Raw genomic sequence first — 22,689 nt, 5'->3', positions numbered from 1 at the left:
CCTATAAAAAACCCCTGGAGATTTTGCCAAAAAAAATAAAAATCTTAACAACTTTGGGCCAAAAAGAAAGAAGTAACCCTGTGGTAACCCTAATACACACATCGTTCTGAACAGAGCTCTGTGTTAACCCATTTGTGCACTGAGATTGCTGAATCAGGCAGAAGATACATGAAATAAATTGTGGTGTGGCTCATTAGCTGAAAGCCAAAAAAGGGGGAAAGGAATTTTTGTGATACTGCAGAATTCAGCTTTCCTAAAAGTCAATACCCGAAGGCAACTACCGATGCAGTCTGTAACAAATGCTTCTGTATGTGTGGATTAGGACAAGCACGAATACACTTCTTTTTGATGTTAGCTGCGTGCAGACTTCAACACCCTGAAGAAAATAAGCTAATGATTCACGTGCTGCAAAACAATTATTTGCGCTCCCCAACTGGGCCTCTCGGAAGGCATTGCATGTGCATAACTTTCCATGTAGTTTGGCTGCTGTCCCAGTAGGACAATGAACTCGGAAATATGTGCCGTGGAGAGAGCTGGTTGCGCTTGATCATTTTCTATTACACAGCCTTGAACTTAAAAAAACTGCTCATGTACCACAGAGGCAAGGAATCTTGGCCTGCCATCAGAATTTAGACACCTGACATAGGCATAAATATAATTAAGACTTTAAAAATAAATAAATCATAGGGCGCTTCCAGATGACCTGTTTATTGCATATTCATCCTGATTGGTTTGCAGGGAGATTAAATGACATTCTGTCGAAGTGTTATCCTTCACTTCCCAGTGCTTTATTCCTGTCACTTCCCTTATAGCAAAAAGTCTGATCCTTTGGGGAAGTGAACAAGATCTCCCACGTGACCTAGAGGAAGGGCCATAGCTCTGTGATAGAGAATCTGCTTTGCATTCAAAATACCCCAGTATCAATCCTCGGCATCTACATGTAAGGCTAGCAAAGACTTTTTGTCCGAAACTCTGTAGAGCTGACTCGCAGTCAGGGTAGAAAATGCTAAACTAAACAGACCGGAAGCATCCACAGACATATGTATTTTTGGGGTGGTAGCTTAACTCTGTAGCATTTTGGTCTACCCCCAAACATGTTCCATGTGATTAACAAGAAAATATTTAAAGATCCTGTGTTCTCTGTAGCATAGATTTGTAATGTGCAGTATAAATAGATAATTTTCCCCACCTCCATTTTAGGGACTCGTTTGTGTAGGTGAAATAGCTTGCGATTTAAGCTTTTCGTTGAAGAGGAAACTGAAAAATGCACTCCTTGGGGATTAAAAACTAAGTGTGTTGAAAATATTTATAAGTACAAGCATATGACAAGTATGCCTCCAGCAAGGCTTCTTGACAAAATGTTAGGCCCAGTGGGAACACAGCATTGTTACCTCAGAGGAGCTACAGCAACAGGTAGTGTTCCATACAAAAAGTTCTACAGCCATATATAGTGGCCCATCAGGAGTCCTTTATCTGTTTATGTCATCCCACAAGGATTGTCAAGTACCTAAAATAGACAGACAGACAGACAGACAGACAGACAGACAGACAGATGATAGATAGATAGATAGATAGATAGATAGATAGATAGATAGATAGATGATAGATAGATATAGAGATAGATAGATAGATAGATAGATAGATAGATAGATAGATAGATATAGATAGATTGACGGACAGATATGTCATAGCTACAGAGCCATGTAGATGTTTTAGGCAAATGCATTCTAGGTTCAGGCTCCTACTTGGAAATGATGCTGAGCCTTCATTTACTCTCTTATAGGCTCTGAGATAATTGCTTCCTTCAAAATGAGATGTAATTACTCCCTCCCATGCCTGAAGAAACAGCCTGACAAAAAGCGAGTTATCCCTGCTCTTCCTAGAGCATTTCGTAATTCAGTTGGCGAGAGGTGGCTCCTTCTCTACTGAGCAAGGTTGCTGCTCGCTTGCTTAAACAAGTGTGGCCAGATTTATTCCTTTGTTCCGCGGGCTTTGCCCCACACCCCATCATGATGCGCCTCAGTCCCTTCTCAGGTTGTTTCCACACACAGCTGCTTCTCCCACAGGCAAAGCCATCTCCAGTCTGTTGTCTGTCACAGGCAAGAGGCCTGCAGTCCCTTCCCCTGTTGAAACCACACTGCTCTCTCGCTTGTAAAGAAAGTATTTGACAGGTTATAGGATGGCTTTTCTTCTTGTTTAAAAGCTGGGCGCAAAATAAATTTGAGGTGGGAGTGTGCACAGTTTATACAGATCATCCATCGTACCAAATACATGGCTTCTTGTTCAGAAATTCACTGGCCTCCATGAGATGCTGAGGGGAGGGGAAAGATTTCCTGGACTTTGCCCATGATTCAAGTCCTCAGGTTCATCCATGAATATGTACTGAAGACAGGTTTGGGTCTGGATATATGCAAGTTCACTTATTCTCCAGGGACTCCATGACCAGTTAAGGTCTACCACTACCTCAACAGCTCTTCAGTTTCCACAGAGCACCCCAAGAATGTCAAAAGCATCAGGATAAAATTCTCTGTTTATATGAATAGAAAGAAAGAATTGAATAGCATAAAATTACACATTGCGTGCATATAGTTGCATACCTGGCCATCCCTATATGAATATCCTCTTCTTTTTGTGGCATGTGGTAAGCCCTGGGGTTTAAATAAGGGGCTGCCAGCTCTGCAACTGTAGACAGCTGACCTCAGTTTGAACCCAACTTATTTTTGCAATTGGCGCTTGTAAAGTGATAACTGGAGTGGGTGAGGGTTAATTTTTTTTTTTATGATGCAGGCATGTTTAAAGTACAGATCTGCCAGTGCTAAATGCAGGAGGTGTTTTGAAATTCAGGGCTGCTGTGTTTCTGTGCCCCCCGAAATAGTATCTGTAGTAGCTCACAGAAAAATGGCAAACCACAAGAGCTGAAAGTCTCTGTTCATAATATTTTTTTAAAAAAAATTATTCATGCCTGGCAGCCCGATTCCATCCAGGGAGGAAACCCTGCCAAAGTAAATAATTCCAGAGAGCACCGGAGATAAGAAAGAGGCAAAGGAAGGGGTCTTAGCAGAAATTACTGGGCTATAAAGAATAACAAGAACTTCAGAGAGGTTAAATCTTACTTGCAGATATAGAAGCCTCCAACAGACAGCTAGTGTGCTTAATTCAGGCAATGGGGAGGTATTGGAGACACCCACCATTTGACTCTCTTTGCATTCAAGTTTCTGGGGAGGGGGAGGAATGAAAGGCAGTGTCTAGACTTATCAAAAGACCTCTGAGCTGTAGATGCAGACCTATACGGTTCCAGCAAAATTCCAGCTGCTGTTTGCATCTTGGTAACCTCCACGGTTACTGTAAGGATTAAAAGAATTAACAAAATTCCATAGAAACTTTGTCTTGAGGAATGCTAAGTACTGAGTTTCATTTGGGGTGGGGTTCCTACTTACTGTGGATGTACTTATTAAAATGAAGGTAATTTAATAAAGATGATGAAAGTGTCCTTTAAAATATTATAATAAAGCAGGGTGAGAAAACTTGTTTTATGAAGAGAGACGCAATCGCTTTTGGGCAATCTTTGCGGGTCAGGTGGGGTGTTACATGCTAGCAAGGGGCAGGATCCAAACCAATGGTGATACCAGGGAGCAAAGCTGCATGCAACATGCTTTCATAGCCACACCACATTAACACAGCTCATGCACATAAATTCATCTGCGCATCCACACCTGTGACCTAGATGCTTTTCGACTGCCATATCCTCTGTAGAAGTATGTCAACAGAATTTTGTTGTTTTTCTTCAGTGGTACTTCATTTTTTATTTTTATTTTTTTGCTTCTTTCTGACTTAAATTCAGTTGTATTCCAAGGGCTTTGAGCAGGTGGCTGCAAGGCTGTTTTATGAGATAAAGCATGGAAAGATCCCCATTCACAGTCTAAATATTCAGAAGACACAGAAAGCCAAGAGGAAGCACCAGCTCAGCAACATCTGAATTTGAGTAGATAGTAGTCACGGCATAATGTGGTACTTAGGCTGAAGTCACACAATAATTTCAGAGAGCTGGAAGTGGTCTGAAAGAGGTGTATCTTCTTCTGCATCCATATTTTATTTGTCCCACTGTCATCTCTGATCAAACAGGGTTGGTAAGGTTTTAACCTGTTTAGCTGAGGGGCTCAGCATACATAGTTTCCCAACAACACTGGGGTTTTTTTATCTAGTTACATTGAATCACATTCTGCCATTTCATATCTCCCCCTATTACTTTCCCCACTTAAATTCATTTTCTCCTTCTTCTCCCATGGAAACAGTAGTTTCCCCATTTCCAATACCTGCAAAGAAGCAGACTGCAGGGGGAAAGCACAGAGAAGGAATTGCAGAAAAAGACAGGTTTGTTCCCTACTACCATAACAACCTGCATTGTTGATATAATTCATTCCTGTAAATTAAGCACTGATTATAACACACTGTATCCCTCCTAAGTATTTAGACACCAAGCTAACACTAGCAGGTTCCATATACACTGCTGAAGACAGAGAAAAGTTTTGTTAACTAACCAGAAAAAGAAGAAGGCCCAACCATTTTAAATGCCTTTCTAGGCCTCTAACAGGTGTGTGGTCTGGAGAAATCAGCCAATCAAGCTTTTTACTACATAGAGATGCACATCATCGCTTGCTAACATCAGATCAAGCTGCTGTTAGAGGCATTAAAACAGGTGACAGCTCCTCCAGTGAGGAGGCTGTTGCTTAATTTAGATTCTGCAACACTGGGGGGGGGGGAGTAGGGCAATTTTATACATGAGGTTTAAATTAGCGTTTGCTTAAGTTAGCGCACGTGGTGAACATAAAACCTGTGTTGGCTGTAATGCACATGGGCAGTACAATCCCATGTGTGGAAATAGCACTGTGTTCAACTGGCCTTACTACCTGGTAAGTGGGTTTAGCATTATAGCCTTATAGCACCCTCTCCTACATGTTTACTTGGAAAGAATTCCCATATGAATTCGTATCTTTTTGACTAAAATGTGGGTTGTTGTTTTATTGCAACCCCTTAGTGTTTCTTGATATTGTTGTTCACACCCCAGTCTCTAAGGTTTCAGGAGATCCAGCCTCTGCCTTTCTCCACCTACTTGAAACAAAGTACAGTCGTACTTTGGAAGTCAAATGGAATCTGTTCTGGAGGTCCGTTCGACTTCCAAAACATTCGGAAACAAAAGCACAGCTTCCGATTGGTTGCAGGAAGCCCCGTCGGACCTTTGGCTTCCGAAGAACGTTCTCAAACCGGAACACTCACTTCCTGGTTTGTGGCGTTTGGGAGCCAAAACGTCCGAGTACCAAGGCGTTCGGGATCCAAGGTACGACTGTACATAAGAGACCGATACCATTTCTGTAAGACAAGCTTTACACAACACCTATACAGGCTGAGCATAAAATGGAAGGTTCAGGATGTTCTGCTCCAACATGTTCTGCTCCTGCATTAGTTTTCTAGGGTAGTCATCAAAGATTTCTGACAGAAAGCAAGCCTCTGTGCCTGTTTTTTAGACTCCATATCCAGGACTGCCGGTCTTCATTCTCTTCCACGTAGAGAACCTTGATGATGTTGTCTCCAGGAAAGGGAGGGGGAAGAAATACACCCATCCAAAAGGATATCCTGCTCCTAGCTATGTGCAGCAACACATCACCTGTGCTTCGCCATCTCTTTACTTACTGCAAGGGCCCATTTCCCCAGCAAAAGGACACCTGGCAACATAAACTGCTTTGTCTCTTTTAAAAACCTGTGTGTGTGTGGTCCCTCCCTGCCCCCCGCCCCCCAAATAAATTTTGTAACTCTGGTCTCTTTTTACAACCAGAGTCACAATATTTTTGGGTTGGGGGAGGGACCACAAAAACCCATTTAGTCCAACCCCAATCTCATTATGATATACTGTTTTAAGAACTGTGTATTGGTCATTAATCAAAATCCAATGCTTGTTTGCTCAGAAGTAAATGATTAATCCCATTGTGCCTAACTTTGAGGTAAGAATTTTGGATTGTATTGTCAATTTCTCCTCAGCATTCCTTCATGTATTAGCAACTTTCATAGTAGACGATGGTGTTTTTAGTGTGGCAGTGGTCAGGTGGCTCTTCTTAACTTCAGCGTAGGTAATTCTGTGATAGTTTGTTCTTCACTTACGCCAAAGCAAGGCAAACTTTTTTTGCACAGATTGCTATGAATTCTGTTTCTCGATCTGCGCAGCTCTGATCGCTTTGACGCAAGGCTTCTTGTCAGCTGCAAGGCAGACTAATTTAGCTACAGAAGATGAGTCAACCTTTGTTTTGCTTTTTTTGCCTTTCTGGCTCTCATACAGCTTCTGACCACAGTTCAGCCGACAACGCATTCTTGGAGGTAATTGCAGTCCTGTTAAAGGGAGTAAGGGAAGTTCTGTGGTTAGGCCACAGAAATGTGTCAGGAGATTATCTGCACACTTGCTTCTCAGAACAATCTCATTGACGCTTTAGGGGCTTCTGTATAATAATAATGTCTCACCTGCTCCAATTGAATCTATTCCCCTACTGGGCAAACTAGGCTGGGTATGCTCTCTAAATCCCTAATGCACATTCGAAACATGTTTTCCCTCTCAAAGAATTCTAGGCACTGTAGTTTGTTACGGGTCGCTTATAATTATTACTCTGTGAGAGGTGGACTACAAGTCCCAGAATTCCTTGAGGGAAAGACTCTGTTGCAAATGTGCTTTATAGGGTGTGCACAGCCGACGTTTCTAGAGTTTGCCACATTTACACCTAGAACTTGCAGACTGCATATTATTATTATTATTATTATTATTATTACTATGCACTGTTTCAAGAATGATATGTACTGCAACAATACAAATGCATACCTTTAAGATACCTAGACACTGAGGGAGAAATTCATTTTATGCAAATATAGTGGTACCTTGGTTCTCAAACTTAATCCATTCCAGAAGTCTGTTCCAAAACCAAGGCATTCCAAAACCAAGGTGCCCTCTCCCATAGAAAGTAATGCAAAATGGATTAATCTGTTCTAGACTTTTAAAAACAACCCCTAAAACAGCAATTTAACATGTATTTTACTATCTAACGAGACCATTGATCCATAAAATGAAAGCAATAATCAATGTACCGTACTATAAAGTAAATAAAATAGTACTGTAGATGATAAAAATTAAAATTGTTATTATTTTCTTACCTGCACTGATGATAGTCATTGTTTGGATGGGAAGCTTTTATCCATTTCCGCAGTCACCCAATCAGTAGCTGAACAGGGTTCCACACAGTCACAAAAACAAATTAACTGAAAAAGCCTCAAAAACAAAAATGCAAAAGAAATAGCAAAAACAAAAGCGCCAGTCCATTTGACTCCCGAAATGTTCAAAAACCAAGGTGCAGCTTCTGATTGGTGCAGGCACCCCGGAAACCATAGCCAACAGCCGCATGGGACATTCAGCTTCCAAAAAATGTTCGAAAATTGGAACACCTACTTTCGGGTTTTTGGCGTTTGGGAATCAAGGCATTTGAGAACCAAGGCATTTGAGAACCAAGGTACTACTGTACCATAAAAGTTCGTGGAGTGGGGCATACAGTGGAAAAGCCAAGGGAAAGCTCATTTACTACCACAACAGCCTCAGAGACCCATAGCAAATAAATGAAACAGAATAAAATCCATCCATAGTATTCACAACAAAGGGCAACACAACCTAAGAACTCAGAGCAAACATTCTCAACAGGAGGGAAACTGGAAGACAATTGCAAGGTGGGGAAAACAGATAGTGAGAAAAGAATGGAGCATCTTCCTCCCCACCATTCCTCTCCCAATTTCAGCCTCCCAATGCCACCTTTTATTTTTTTTTTAATCAAAAGAATGCAGTGCACATCATATGTGGTTTCAGCCTCTGTCACTGGGGCTAAATAGTAACAATGGTGACATTCCCCCCCCCCCTCCTTCCGCTAATGTTTTTAGATCCAGCGTTAGCAGTTTATAATGTTGGCAAATTAGTTGAGTATGTGGGTGAAGAATGGGTACAAGGCAACAATAATGCAACAGGTATAATCCTCCAACTCCTGCTCCATAAATTATACATTGATTTTGGGAAGTGAGTGCCATTCTTGCAGTCAGTCAGTCAGTCTTCGATTTCATAAAGGCAGGTTTGTAAATCTCTTTGGAAATAGATGCAAGCTGTGTAAAGAAGCAAAAAAGTAAATTCTATGTGAATAAGTTTTCCAAGACCATTTATATACAAAGATGCAGATGAAACGGAGCTTTTTGTTCGTATAGATTTCTGCTCATGCAGGCCTGCGTGTAGATTTAACATTTAATTATACGTCTTTGGGGGGGTAAGGCCAGCCAAAAACTGTAATTAGATTCCATGTACTGCAGAGATATTTCTGGAGATAATCGTGTGGTGGGAGAAGCAGCAATTCATGCAAGGCCTCTGCCCAAATGTAGATTTATTATACACAAACTGTAAGGGCAGAGGGACGTGTGTGCTATTTTCTGCCATCCGAGTGTAATTTATATTCTTCTATGAATATTTTAATAGCATGCAAATATTGCACTCTAAACTGAAGCACCAAACAAATTCCCCAATAGAGCAACTGCCACAAATAATCACAACTTAATACTGCAGAATTAATATAGGACATGTTCTTTCTCCCATTATCAAGGAATAGGCTAATCTCCAACATCCCAAACATTTCTGCTGACATATCTGTCTTGCAACATTCAACAGTGGGCTGTTTCTGTGGTGTGAGCATAGTATAGTGTTTTCTGGTGGCATGTACTGGAGGAGTCAAATGAGCTGTGCCCCGGGCACATGTCTGTTCAGTCGTTTTATTATTAGACTGCAAATGTACAGGGTAAGAACCAAAAAATGTTTGTCAAATTGAGGAGCTGCATAACTCCATGGCAATCTGCTGCAATGCACTTTTATTTAAAAATCATGCGTACGATCGCTTCCTTGCAAGGTTCTTTACACACACACACACACACACACACACACACACACTGTCCTTGTTCCAAATATAGGCTCGGTGTTGAGGGATACCTTTTCTCCTGCATGTGGCAGCCTCTTATGTGAATTGAATGATGGTAAACAACATTGCAGCCTCTGCTCATGGTGGGATCCTTAAGATGGTCAATTTGCCATGAAAATGGAGCTCCCTAATTAAAGGCAAAAAACAGACACCACTAGCATACGGGGATTGTAATTTACAACCCAACAGGGGGAGCTGTAGCAATGATGTAAAACTCTGAGCAACGACTTAAGCAAAGAATCATTGAGTCTAGTGCACTGAAGGAGGGCAGTGTTGGAACTCTTAATTCCATATAGGTCCAGCGGTGGAGCAAGCTAATCGGGCGCCTGGGGCCAGCCAGCCATGGGTCAGGGCCAGCTGCCCATGGGGGCACTGTGGGGCCTCCAAGGAGTCTGCCTGCCTCCTCCCACTCAGCTGCCCTACAGCTGAGGTGGAGGCAACCGGCGGACTGTTTGGGTCAGCGTGGAGCCTGCGGGCGCTCAAGCCACCGCGTCACTCCCAGGAGAGACTCATGCCTCAGGTGCACTGCAGGCCCCGTGGTGAGTGCTGCCCACCATTTTGTCACCCCTCCTCAGTAGGCACACCTGGGACAGGCCTCACCTACCACACACCCCTTGCTACGCCCCTGTATAGGTCTCCTCCTCTAAATCATGGATAATTTCTGTTGTTATATTGTATTTTATGTTGTGAACTGCCATGAGCTCTACAGATGAAGGGCAGTATAAAATAGTAATAGCAATAGTAACAGTAATAGTTAAGGTAAAGGTAAAGGACCCCTGGATGGTTAAGTCTAGTCAAAGGCAATTATGGGATGCAGCGCTCATCTTGCTTTTCAGGCCAAGGGAGCCGTGTTTGTCCACAGACAGCTTTCCGGGTCATGTGGCCAGCATGACTGAACCACTTCTGGCACAATGGAACACTGTGGCGGAAACCAGAGTGCACAGAAATGCTGTTTACCTTCCCACTACAGTGGTACCTATTTATCTACTTGCACTGGTGTGCTTTCGAACTGCTAGGTTAGCAGGAGCTTGGACAGAGCAACGGGAGCTGACTCCGCCATGCAGATTCAAACCGCCGACTTTCTGATCGCAAGCCCAAGAGGCTCAGTGGTTTAGGCCACAGCGCCACCCACTTCCCTTAATAATAGTAATAATAAGGCCCTCCCAACTGTCCCCCAGACAGCCGCTTGAGGCAGTTGCCTCACCAAGCCTCCTGGTTTTACTCCACATTTGTAAAATAACTGCAAGGAAGGGGAGAAAGACAGCATCAGTGAAGTGAACCATCATATCAGTGTGTCTGACCCATGAGGAAACGGGAAGGCTGTCATCACTTAAGCCTCAAGTTTTAGACCTGTTGGGTAAATTTCAGAGATAGGAACTCTTAGCTCATGCCACAGGAAAAGTTGCTGAGCTCATGAAACTCTAGAGATCTAACGAGCTCCTGCTCTTGACATTGTTTTCTACTTATAGTAACTGGATGGTGTCCAAGTGCCTTATCCCCTCTGCTGCTGCAATTCTATGCTCCACCGAGAACTTGGCTTGGAAGAGACTCTGCATTCCTTTCTGACTCCCCTCACAGACACTCAGCTCAGGGCTCAGAATAAATCCAGCAGCTATTAACACTTTGCAGTCTCTGTGTCTGCTTTCCCTCTTTTTAAAACAATCGTCTGTCAGCAGGGTGACCTGTGAGGGAAGCCTGTGCTCCCCTTGCTAGGTTGGGGTGAAGGCACTGCCAGCTTCTTTCTCCAAAGTGCAAGGGAGTCTGGCCACTTGCTGTGTTTTCCCTGGGATTGATTTAAAGTCCAGTTGCCTGCAGTAGCCCCCCAGGAGATGGTTCCGGACTGAGAACCACCGTTAAAACTGATGTTTCCCCAGTGTTTTCATACAGTTGCAATTCATAAGCCTGAATTAAAGCATTAATACAACAATTCGTAATATGAATCACTTAGTTGGTGAAATCTACGAGTGTGAGTGTGTGTGTGTATTCTTTATAAGATTTTAATCTAAGCTTTCCTCTCTAGCTGTATGCTCAGGCTTTTGGCTCTGAATTTAGATCATAATGTGGTATGAGTTATGGCCTGTTTTTTGTGTTTGCCCTTTTTATTATTGTTGCTGGATGAATGTTTTTATATACGTTGTTTTGCGGTGTTCTTTGTTTTAAGTCACTTTGAGACATTTCATAAAAAGTGAAGAATGAGTATACAGTGGTACCTCAGGTTAAGTACTTAATTTGTTCCGGTGGCCCGTTCTTAACCTGAAACTGTTCTTAACCTGAAGCACCACTTTAGCTAATGGGGCCTCCTGCTGCTGCTGCGCCGCCGGAGCACAACTTCTGTTCTCATCCTGAAGCAAAGTTCTTAATCCGAGGTAATATTTCTGGGTTAGCGGAGTCTGTAACCTGAAGCGTATGTAACCTGAGGTACCACTGTAATAAATAATTCTTCATTAAGTGAAGAAAGCCCTAAATGGTCATAGTAGTGTGAGAAGGGGCAGATGATCTGGATAGTTGTCCACATTTTCCATTGGAGAGCTAAACATATCTAACTGTGTACCGTACTGTAATAAAGAAAGAAAAGGTGGATATTCTGTTTTTCGGACAAAATAGATTTGCCATGTCACAGAGAAGTTACAGCGCTAACTTCCTAGAGGGGAAGGAAGAACATCACAAAGATCTTTGAGGTCAGAATCCTTTGTATGTACTTTTCAAAGGATGCATACCTATGTAATGGAAAACTTTCTCACTGTCCACTGCAGAATGTTATCACTGTGAGAGTGTAAATGTGGAGATAAATGAGAGTAAATGCAGAGATGTGCATGGTATACACATTCCAAACACTTAGACAGGCTCTGATACACAGACTAATTTGGAAGCTCTCTCATGTTTTTCCTCTGCCATTGAACTGATATAGCCTGTCACACAGAGGGATGAATGAATGAAGGATGATATCGTCCCTTTTTCCCCACCAGCCTTTTAGCACATTGGCGTGACAGACAAGAGTCCAATTGACCTGTGTCCGAACCTTGAGTGTGATGAGACCTCTGAAAAGAAGAAAGAGAACATCACCACAGGACCTAACCTATATTGGGAATCAAGGAATTTAACATCCTCTTACCATCAGCATAAGGGACCAGGGGGTTTCCCATAAGTCTGCTGGTATCTTCCTCTTTCTGCACCATTGTTGCTGTTTCGCCTATATAAGGAGCCACACTTGGAGAATTCTAGCAAGTTGCTAGAATGTAGGATATCATTAAATAGCTTTAAAGAGAGATAACAGCAGATCACTGATATTTGGCTTCTGCAACAACGTGACACTGGAAAACATGTCAAACTATTTCCCACCGCTGGGCAGCAAAGTTACAGTTTAGCCACATGTGTGACGGGGCAACACAGGGGATGAGGAATGGAGCTTTCTGTAGGTGGAACATGTTGAAAAGGGGGCTTGGTGTGAGAAGGTTGAAGAGTTCTCCTTGCAGCTGCTGATGGTGCGGGAAGCATCTGAGATCCAGAAATTGCTGACAGGGAAGAAAGGCAGAGTACTTGGGTCATTTTATGCTCAGCTTCATTGGGACCCGCTACCAGGAATACCACAAGGGGCTATTTAAAGATACCATCCACCTACCATTCAAGTAGAAAAAACTTGTCATCATAAAGATCCTGGCCACCAGAGTCCTATCCCTTCTTACTCAGTAATGAACTTGGGAAAGGTCACACAAGCTTAATGGACAAGTTGGCTGCTGTGGGTGACTTTAGACAAGTTCAGCTGACTCACAAGCTGAGACGGGGATCTAGACACCATGACACACACACCCTAGGCAAGGCTGCTGTAGTGCAGTCTACATGGGGCTGTCGCTTGGAGACTGCTCAGAAAGAGTCGTTCATTCATTCATTCATTTTATTTGTATGCCACTTTTCCACACACAAAAATCATGTTGAAAGTAGCTTACAACAAAGAGTGCTTCCTTCACTTTCCATCTTCCCACTTTTGCTTCCAGTTTCTTTGCACCTTCCAGGTCAAGGTCTGGGTATAGTTACACACAGCCCAGCAAGATTCTGGCAAATGAGCCTCATTTCTTCATTCAGGTGCTTCTGTTGTGGTTCCTGTTCACTATTATTGCTACTCAGAGCAACATTTGGACGAGAAACAAAATATGAAGGAGCTGACACCTAAAATGTCATTCCCCCCCTCCTAACACACACACTTAAGTAGAATCATAGAACTGTAGAGTTGAAAGGGAACCTGGTGATCATCTAATCTAACCCCCTGCAATGCAGGAATATCCAGTTATATCCATATGGGGATCGCACCTGCAACCTTGGCATTATCAGTACCAGGCCCTAACCAACCAGGCCTCAAGGAGCGCTCTCTCTCTCTCTCTCTATATATATATATATATAATGCTCTAGATTATAGACTTCTCCTTGAAAGATTGTTTTTTTATCCCGATCCCGGACATCTCTCCTTGCAACTTAACTTCCGAGTCATTTGCTTAAGCCTTAAGACCACAGCTGCTTGCAATGCTAAGCATGCTTACTTGAAAGCAAGTTCCATCGCAATAAATGAGAGCAACTTCTGAGTCCAAAAGCAGCACACGCTCAACTGGAAAACGGTTCCTTTTTCCCCCATTCCTGTTGGAAGCCAGCAGATTGAATTGAGGAGGTGAGGTGAGTGATGCCTTTTCCTGCATGCCAGGCTTGACTCCAACCCCCTTGGATTTCTGCCTGCCATATTTTTACCCCGTTCTTCTCCCTCTCTCTGGCTATGTGCGCAATGCGGAGGAAGTGCCTGATGCTTGGCAATCAGCGTGGGAAGATTGGAACTGGTGGCGAGTTTTAATACAGCGCTGTGGAAACCATCCAGAGACTCTTGTCTACCGCTCCCCCATTGTTCTGTCTCATGCTACACACGTCACCAATTTATGAGGGTACAAAGACACTTAATTTAAGCCACGGCATGAATGAATTTCCCCGCTAAGGGAGAGAGGCCACGAGAGAAGGGGCAGGAAAAAAGAATGATTTGTGGCATCCAAAGTAGCTGCTGTGCAAAATCTAAGGGAAGGGAGCTGGAAAGCACTAGGCCAGGCTCTGCTGAGGGGGGGGGGGGAGGCTGAGCCCCACTGATTTTATAACGAATTACCCACAAGGACTAATTTTACCTCATGACTCAAACTGAATTGAACAAAAATAGGTAGCACCTAGGTTTTTATTAGGTGTTGAGGGTCAAAGATAATTTTAAATGCTTAAAGCTTAAACAGGAATAGGAAATAAAAGTAAATAGCTACTCCCACTTGATGTTTCTAAGTCTGTGGATATTTGGGGCTAATACTCCTAAAGCATTGTTTACTTCCTCTCTCCTCTCCTCCCATTGCTTGGTCCCTGCTCCTGCCAACCTAGCATTTCGAATGCACGTCAAAGTGCAAGCAGATAAATAGGTACCACTCCGGCGGGAAGGTAAACAGCGTTTCCGTGCGCTGCTCTGGTTCACCAAAAGCAGCTTAGTCATGCTGGCTACATGACCCGGAAGCTGTACTCCAGCTCCCTCGGCCAGTAAAGCAAGATGAGCGCCACAACCCCAGAGTCGTCCCTGACTGGGCCTAACAATCAGGGGTCCCTTTACCTTTAAATTTCACAGGGGTAATCCTATAAACAGGCTTTCCCCAAGAAAGGTTACACAGATAATGCATACCTAACGACTCTGCTCATCACCTTGTTAACAGACAGTTACCTTGAGCATCTGAAGAATTTTTCTTCACTATGCTTTTGTATACATTAATAGTGAAAAGCACTTGCTGATGGCCAGTTGTGCATCTGTCTGTGTGTGTGTGTGTGAAACCATTTCTAAAAACTCAAGTATAGCAAAGCTGGGGCGGGTAGGAGAGGAATATCTATGTTTGTTCAATATAGTATGAGAAATGCAAACAGTACAACTCTCCCCCTTGTTAAAGGGAAAAAGGGAATCAAACTGTGGAGAGGAAAATCTGGAATGTATTTCTAAGGAGGGAAGATAATTTTACATAGGGAGCAGTCACAGCAGGAGGATATATGGTATGAAATATCAGCATTCAATGCTGCCCAAGTTTGGGGTGAAGTCTCCGAAATGCATCCTTGGGTCTACTATTTCCAGCTGTTTTCAATCAGCATAATTAACAACTAAGCCTATTCATCTGTTAAAAAAAAATGAATGAACTGCTTGAAGCGTAATGCATAATCTCATGTCATTGCTGTCCCAAAGTGTGGCCCATGCACACAGTCCCTCCAACTTATGCAAAGCAGCAGAAAGAATTATCAGAAGGAAACAGACTCATAGAAGTCAGTGCCAGTCTTTGTCTGATTCTCCTCCAAAAGATCTCTGCTTCAATGTAAGATTTGTCACAAGCTTATTTTAATACAGTGGTAAAGAGCCCTGCATTTCTGAAGCCACAAGGCAGGCACAGACAAATAGCATAACTCTCCTCTCTTAAAAGCCAGCACAAAAATAAAATGAAAACTTTGAGAGGTTCTTTCTGTCTAAGAGGCACCCTCTGAGATGTTCTTATGGTTGTGTGATTTTTAAATCCATGAGAGCAATTTTGTTAATAGTTTTACCTTCAGGCATGAAAAGACATTTGGTAAAGGCTTTGAACAAAAAGCTAAGACTTTGAGAGGAATTGTAAGGGCATTGCAGATAATGAAATGTCTTGACTGTTAAAAACTTTCCACTGAAATGGGGAGGGGGGACGCAGCAAAGGACAGCCTGGACTCTTTTAATCGTTTTCCGTAAAAATAACATGTTGCCTTTGTGCATTTAGAGCCTAACAAATAGAAAGCAACTTCTTCTTTTTCTTCTTCTTCTTCATTTGCTGACAACCAATGTTACTATGAAGGCAACAAGACATTTCACTTCTGTTTACTGGATTTGCTTACCAAATAATGTGAAATAATTCACTTCTGTTTACTGGATTTGCTTACCAAATAAACACACATCAAGGGTTCACCCCATTCAAAAGTGAAGTTCATATTTTTGCATATGATGATGGAGGTTGATTCTAGTCCACAAATTATTGTGCCATAATACATTTCTTAGGAGTGTAGCCAATGTTGTGTGTCCAGAGTTCCACTTGCACAGCAGAACTTCTCCTTCTTCTCCTTTCCTAGCAAGTGCACAAAATTTGCTCCAGAGGATCTCCTGACCCTTTGGAGCAGATTTGGGGGATGGGGAGAGAAGAGGGGAAGGAGTAGTTCTGTTGTGCAAGTTGAAGGCGCTGGTATCGAAAGTCACTGAGGTTGAGGACAAAAAACAGGGACATATTTTTCCTTCCTCTCTTCTGACAGAGGTTATCCTACAGGGCAACCCAAACTGGGCCTAAACCCAGATTGAAATGGATCTCAAAAAAGTACCGTATTTTTCCATCTAGAAGACGCCCCCTTATTTTGGGGGACTCAGATTTAAGAAAATGGAGGGAGACACTATCCGTGTATAAGACACCCCCTAATTTTTGACATTATTTAGGGGAAAAACCTAGTCTTATACACGGAAAAATATGGTAAGTTTCCTCCAAGTGTGCCTGAATAAAGTGTTTTGGGGCCCATAAAACCTACCCAGATCCTTTGCAACAGTGCTATATCTAACAGATAACTCTACATTATTATTTGGAAAAAAGGCTTGGTAGCCAAATATCTCAAGGCTAATCTACTCAAGCAAGATATTGTTTGCTTATCAGTTATTGCAGTTGACTGAAGTTCCTAGTTATCAAATAACCTATATTAGTAATTTAAAAATCCAGGCGACATATGCCTAGTCATATAAGCAGAAAGGAGGAGGGGAAAGTGTATTAAAGAATGATCCAGCCTTTGTTTGCATCTGCAAAGGGCAGGGTGCAGAGATACTGATATATGCAAACAGAACGATTCATGTACCACCCACTCAGCTACCAGGGCATGCACACAATGCATGCCATTTCATTGATGCGCCAGACATGCTATTGAACACCAAACCATGAGACTCCCATAGGAGGGCACACACATACCCTCAGCCCTACAGCAGCGAATCCAATCTAGCAAGTTTGCTGACATGAGAAAGCACGGAAATGGAGGATACTGGAGCTTGTGTGTTTGTGTGTGTCCTCTGTATAGCTTCTACCCAGCAGCCATCTTCATATGCAGCATCATAGATGGATAGATGACAGAACATAAGAGCATGACAAAGAATGCGGGCAGGGGCAGAGGTAGGGGGTGTGGACCACCCTGGGTGTCTTCACTGAGGGGGGTGACATTTGGCAGTCGTGGGTGGGCATCGCGCCAAATGTCCGCCATTGGTGGCTCACTCCATGCACCCTCCGTGCCCCGCCTCCCTCGGGAGCACGCCCACCCTGGGCAGCGTGGGCATATGCTCTGCCTCTGAAAGTGGGGAACTGTGGAAGAGATTATACTGCAGGCACAGCCAGGGGTGTTGACATATTGGAAGCTTTGTGGGTTAAACAGTAGCTTTTAACTGTTCTCTGCTCTTCAGCAGCAACACAGAGTCATTAGCTGATGATTAGGAGTTCTGGAAGAAGGAAGTCTTAAGATATGGCCAACAGCAGGTGGGAACATATCCCCTGGGCTTCTTGTTTGTTTGTTTGCCACCTGATTCTGCCAGTGACTGAACAACCCAGTGAATCCCAGCTTTTACCTTTCCCTCAGCAAAGGCCATGCTATGATGTTCAAGCCCTTCCCAAGAAAGAGATTGCCACAATTATCAAAACACAATTTATTTTTTAAAGTGAATTGTTTACACAGTAGTGTGGTACAGTGGGGGGGCCAGGAGAAGAGGCTTTTCCCTTTTTTGCGATACAAATTCCATGTCAGTACTGGTGGAACAAACAGTATAATGATGTGATTTGCATTTTCCATAGACACCACCACTACAAAACAGGTTAAGTGAACACAGAGATATGTACACACACTCCTATTCTGATTGGCTTTTTCGTATACAGTCTGTGCCAATATCACACTATTATTTACAAAATGCTATATATCTGGGGAAGATTAAAGACTATAATCAGAAAATCACAACAACAGCTTTCTGTGTCTGTAACAGCTACAAAAAAAATGAGGTATGAGAAAGTGTATAGAAAACTATTTCTATTTATGTGCAAGATGCATACTGTTATTTTAGACCAATTAGCTTAGGAAGTGCAGCTACATTATTACCCCTTCAATATGAAGGACTTTTAAATTGCTTAGCTTTATTTTACTGTTGTGAAGAGCTATTTCTTGGAGAAGCAAAATATTACTAAACTCTACAACAAGCAAGATAATAGGAGAGTTTGTCTCTACACTGAACAAGGCAAGTTGAGCAGCCAGTGTCTACAGGATTAAGGCATTTCATTCCGTCTCTCTTCAAAACAAAACCGTGCAATCACAGGAAACCCTGTGTGATTATTTTTGTTTTTTTAAGGCATAGCCTTTGTGTACATAGGATGAAGATCTACCTGTGAAGTGCGGTTGCAAAATTAGCTTAGCTTAGTTTGGCAAGTTGAAAGACAAGATTCCCGAAATCAAGTCTATAGCTTTGCAGGGACCTATTTACATGAACAGTTCCCCAGCCCCTTATGCTTTTCACACTTCCTCTCACCCCCTCCACACATATCTAAGCCTAAAGGTCAGAAATTCAACAGATGCAGCTTTCCCCACTGCTGTAATTCACTGATGGGGAAAGTGCTGCCTGTCTGTACAGCTCTTACGAGGCACACTGCTTCCTGCTGTATGCTTTACTTTTGCCCCTACAGTACACCATACCCCTTTCCCTCTCTCTCTCTCTCTCTCTCTCTCTCTCTCTCTCTCTCGCCACTTCATTCCCACTTAAGGCTCCTTTTCACCACAATCCTAAATACCGAATTGTATTCTTGCCAAGACTCAGGCCTCAGGTTTGGCAGTTCCGCCTCTCTCACACAATCTCCGCTACAACTTAAAAAGTAGGCACGAGGGTTTTTTGTGTGGCTAGCTCTGCAACATCCCTCACACACAATCACAGCTTCCCAAAAAGCCACCACGCACACTATTACTTCTTCACAAACTTCTCTGCTGCCCCCTAGTTAAGGCAAGTGGACAGCAAGTTAATGGTATATCGATCACTCGTTTTTTACATTAGCAGATGTTCTCACAGAAATTCATATTCTCTCTCCCTCCCCCCTGAAGTCCAAGATGTGGCTGGTAGTTTTTTGTTTTAAAATGTAAATGCATAATGTTCACAGTCATTTTCCCTTTTAAAAAAAGTAGTCAGCCTACCCTTCTAGGTGGCTTGCTAATGCTTATTGAGAAGTTTAAAGTTAGGTGGCAACAGATGCCTCTGAGTTTTATTATCATTCACCAATATGGAGACAAGCTTTCAATCCTGCTCCAGCTTTGCCATTCAGGGAAGAGGCCATTGGCTACCCGAGGGCTACCCAGCTGTTCACAGCCTCCCTCGTGCCCTTTTCTTGCCGGTTTGAGAGTCATGCAGCCTTTCCTGGGAGACGGCACTTGGACTCCATCTGACTTCCATTCTGCATGGACAATCTTGTAGTTCTGCCCATCGTTATTGTCCCAGAATGTGTGCTCGTCGCTTTCGTAATACACGCAAAACTCAATGTTCTGCTCAGCGGCAATGACTGGAGGCAAGTCAATAGCAAAGGAGAAGGTATCGTTGTCAGAGTCTCCATACACGTTGTTCATGTAGACGCAATTTATGTCGGAATAGGTTTTCCACGAATCATAGGTGACCCGAATCCGCACCTTCTTCTCAAAACTCACATTTTTCACTTTCACAGTCCCTGAAACAGCCCTTTCTTGGAGGGTGCAGTTCTCAAGACACACAAAGTTCTTCTGTAAGTGGTTCCGGAAGTCCAAGTAATCCGCCGAAGGTTGAGCGAAACCCAGAATCAAGTTCTTTTCCTCGTGTAGTTTTAAGCCAGCAGTTATGTCTTCAAGGTCTAGCAGGTCAAACTGAAGGTCCCACCCTGGATTCTCCTGAAACTCAGAGAAGACATGAATGGCGGTGAGAGAGAGACCTTTCGAGTCTGCAAAGACGACTCTCTTCTTGGCTCGTCCGGCAGAGCGCTTCCAGTCACTGTTTTGGGACTCAGTTTCACGTTTCACATTGAGGCACGGTCTGAGAGGTCTGAGAGGCTTAAATCGATCCACAAAGTTCCTTCTCTGATATTCGTCAAGTGGGTTGAGAAAGCTCTTCACAGGTGGCGAACGAGCCAAGCATATTCTCATGGCCACATCTACAGGCATGATAGAACTGGATAGGGGCCTTGGGTCCAAGACTTCTATCATTCTGCAACGTAAAGAAAAATCAATTAGGCTTGCGTTTGTACTGGAGGACGTGCGCTGGAGGGAAGCCTCTGCAAAAGGCTCCCTTTGCTTACACTCACCCTCGTTCATAATTCATCATTTGCTGGCTGGGAGGCTGTAAATAATTCAGTCACAAGCAAGATTAGCCAGAACAGTGACTGGCAGCCAGATGCGGAACTGATGAAATAATAACACCCTATTCAGAACACTTGGATGAATTCCACATGCCATTTTGAGTCAGCCACGTTTTTAAATTCATGTTTGCTTTGCACCTATGAAAGCTTTTTGTATTTGTTTTATCAATAAAGCTCAGAGCAGGAGGAGTGCGCAGAATAAGGTTCTTAGATTGTAGGTTCATACTTGGAAGGTAATCATGGCTCCCAATGCACAAGAAAAGGAAAGCATGCCTATCCTCTGTTAAAATTATAAAAAAGCATCTAAGTAACATTCATAAGAAATAATTCCTTTTTAAATCCCTTCTATGGAACCTCTTATGTACCATACAGACAATATTTTCATGTCTCCTACAACCCTATTTTTTAAAAAAAAATATAGGTGGCATCCAACTTACAGCACAATCCTGACCCATGTCTACTCAGAAGCAAGTCTTATGAAATAAGTAAGGTTTGTTCCCAAGTGAGTGGTGCCATGACTGCAGCTTTAGCCATACTCAAGAGTAGACCCAGTGAGAGGAATCGTTTGTACTGGGGTCTGCTCTGAATATGACTTAATCAGATACATCCCTATTCATCCATCTCTGAAGCAATTCAATTGTTAAATACATTAAGAGATCTCGTTAATTTCTCTGTGTACATTACATACAGGAAGCCAGCTATTCCCCCCGGTTCATTTTTTGTAGGCAACTATGGTTACTTATGACAGCCTTAAAGTAATGCAGAGGGTTATAAGAGGAATCACTTAAGACTACAATAGTTGATGCCTGTGGCGTGAGAGAAGCCTTCTTTTACTGCAGCTTTCCCACAAGCTCAGAAGAGACCATTTAGGCCTAAGCAAGTACAAATCAACTTTATGAGGAGTCCAGCGATGAGGCTATTGGAATTTTCTACTCCTGGGAGGAAGGTTTCAAAGCATAGCTATTTATGTGGCTTTTCATGATCACCACCCCTCTGTTGGCCCGGGAGGACAATGACAGGATGACTCCCAATTCTTGCAAGAAGCAGAAGAGAATGAGCCCACAGAGCCAAACCCCTTTCCTTCATCCTTCCTTCTCACGCAACCCCTTGTCTTTTCACTGCGTTTACAAGATTAGAAACGCAGGTACTGTATCTTTCCCGAAACCATTTTCTTGTAGAGCTAGGTGGAAGTTTCTGGTCGTTATGCTGAAGCAAGCCCTTATTCCACACCAAGAGATTAACTCAAACAGACGAGGGATGATAGGAGCAAGTTGCTTTGCTGACAGAAAACACGCCAACACCTTCCTTAAGTAGGAGTTAGGTATAGGATCCGAAACCCCCTCCTGTAAAATGCGGCTTTCCAAAAACGCTTCGTCAGAGAACCTGCGCTAGGTTGCAGCCACAGCGCGACTCATGACGAAGCAGAAATAAAACACCCCGATCCTTCCCCGGCTTGCTCGGAAGCAAGTCCCGCCGCGTTCACCTCCGAAGCAAGTGGGTGCAGGATTGCAACCTTGCTGAAATCGCCCCCGTTCATTCCTAGGCATGGCCTTTCCCCCCTGCAAAGGAACCCCCCCTTTTTTTTACGCACACGCACACAACAGGCTTACCTGCGTTAAATAGAAGAAAGTGGACCCGAGGAGAAGCCCATAAATATGGAGGGACGGTCGTGCAAACGGCAATCGGGGCTTTTCTGTGCGGCTCGACGGAGGAGTAACTTCCGCACGAGGCTTCGGGACTTTTGCTCTCTCTGTGGCTTTAACTCACCCAGTGCGTCCCCCCGATCCTCGCCCGCAGACTCAGCACCCCGCCAGCCTCGCTCCTGCTGCTTATCAAACGCTGCGCCGTCTGCTCCACGTGAAAGCGCCGCGGAAGCCAATCGCGTCGCAGGCCAGGCGCCTGCCGAGCGAATCAGCGCCGGGCTGCCCGCGCCGGGGGAGGCGTGATAGCTCCGCTGCCAGGAGGTGCCGTGGGATGGGGGCGAAGCATGCGGCTCTGTTGACACAGCCTCCAGCGGGAAGACCCTCGGCTCAAGGTCAGCCCCTGCCGGCGACCCAGGAGTTGAGGCACTTTTTACAAAATATATGCCGTAAATAGAAAGGCCCAGAATGAATTGGGACAATTGGGGGGGGGGGTAGAACATTGTAGTACATATTGCATTGTTTTAATGGATGCTTCATTATATAGCACACCTTTCTGTATTTTATTTTATTTTATTTATTTTTCTT

General features: G+C 43.5%; 1 protein-coding gene and 1 long non-coding RNA gene across 2 annotated transcripts; one reads left to right on the top strand and one right to left on the bottom strand.

Annotated features, from left to right (window-relative positions):
* Positions 1 to 6,128: 6,128 nt before the first annotated feature.
* Positions 6,129 to 12,303, top strand: LOC310679046. Its single transcript, XR_014512092.1, has 3 exons — positions 6,129 to 6,375; positions 11,637 to 11,723; positions 11,999 to 12,303. It is a non-coding gene; the product is annotated as an uncharacterized lncRNA (long non-coding RNA).
* A 5,439-nt stretch (positions 12,304 to 17,742) lies between these two features.
* Positions 17,743 to 22,339, bottom strand: PPP1R3C (protein phosphatase 1 regulatory subunit 3C). Its single transcript, XM_083441267.1, has 2 exons — positions 22,072 to 22,339; positions 17,743 to 20,310 (listed from the first exon to the last, which is right to left on the bottom strand). Exon 2 carries the CDS (start codon positions 20,307 to 20,309, stop codon positions 19,356 to 19,358), a length of 954 nt encoding a protein of 317 aa, XP_083297393.1. The 5' UTR covers position 20,310; positions 22,072 to 22,339; the 3' UTR covers positions 17,743 to 19,355.
* Between the last annotated feature and the right edge of the window lie 350 nt (positions 22,340 to 22,689).

Source organism: Podarcis tiliguerta, assembly GCF_965153285.1.
Source record: "Podarcis tiliguerta genome assembly, chromosome: 5".
Taxonomy (NCBI): domain Eukaryota; kingdom Metazoa; phylum Chordata; class Lepidosauria; order Squamata; family Lacertidae; genus Podarcis; species Podarcis tiliguerta.
This window is presented reverse-complemented; position numbering and strand designations above follow the sequence as displayed.

What these genes read in the sequence shown, in the direction of transcription:
- PPP1R3C (XM_083441267.1), bottom strand. Translation starts at nt 20,309, where the DNA reads ATGATAGAAGTCTTGGACCCAAGGCCCCTATCCAGTTCTATCATGCCT.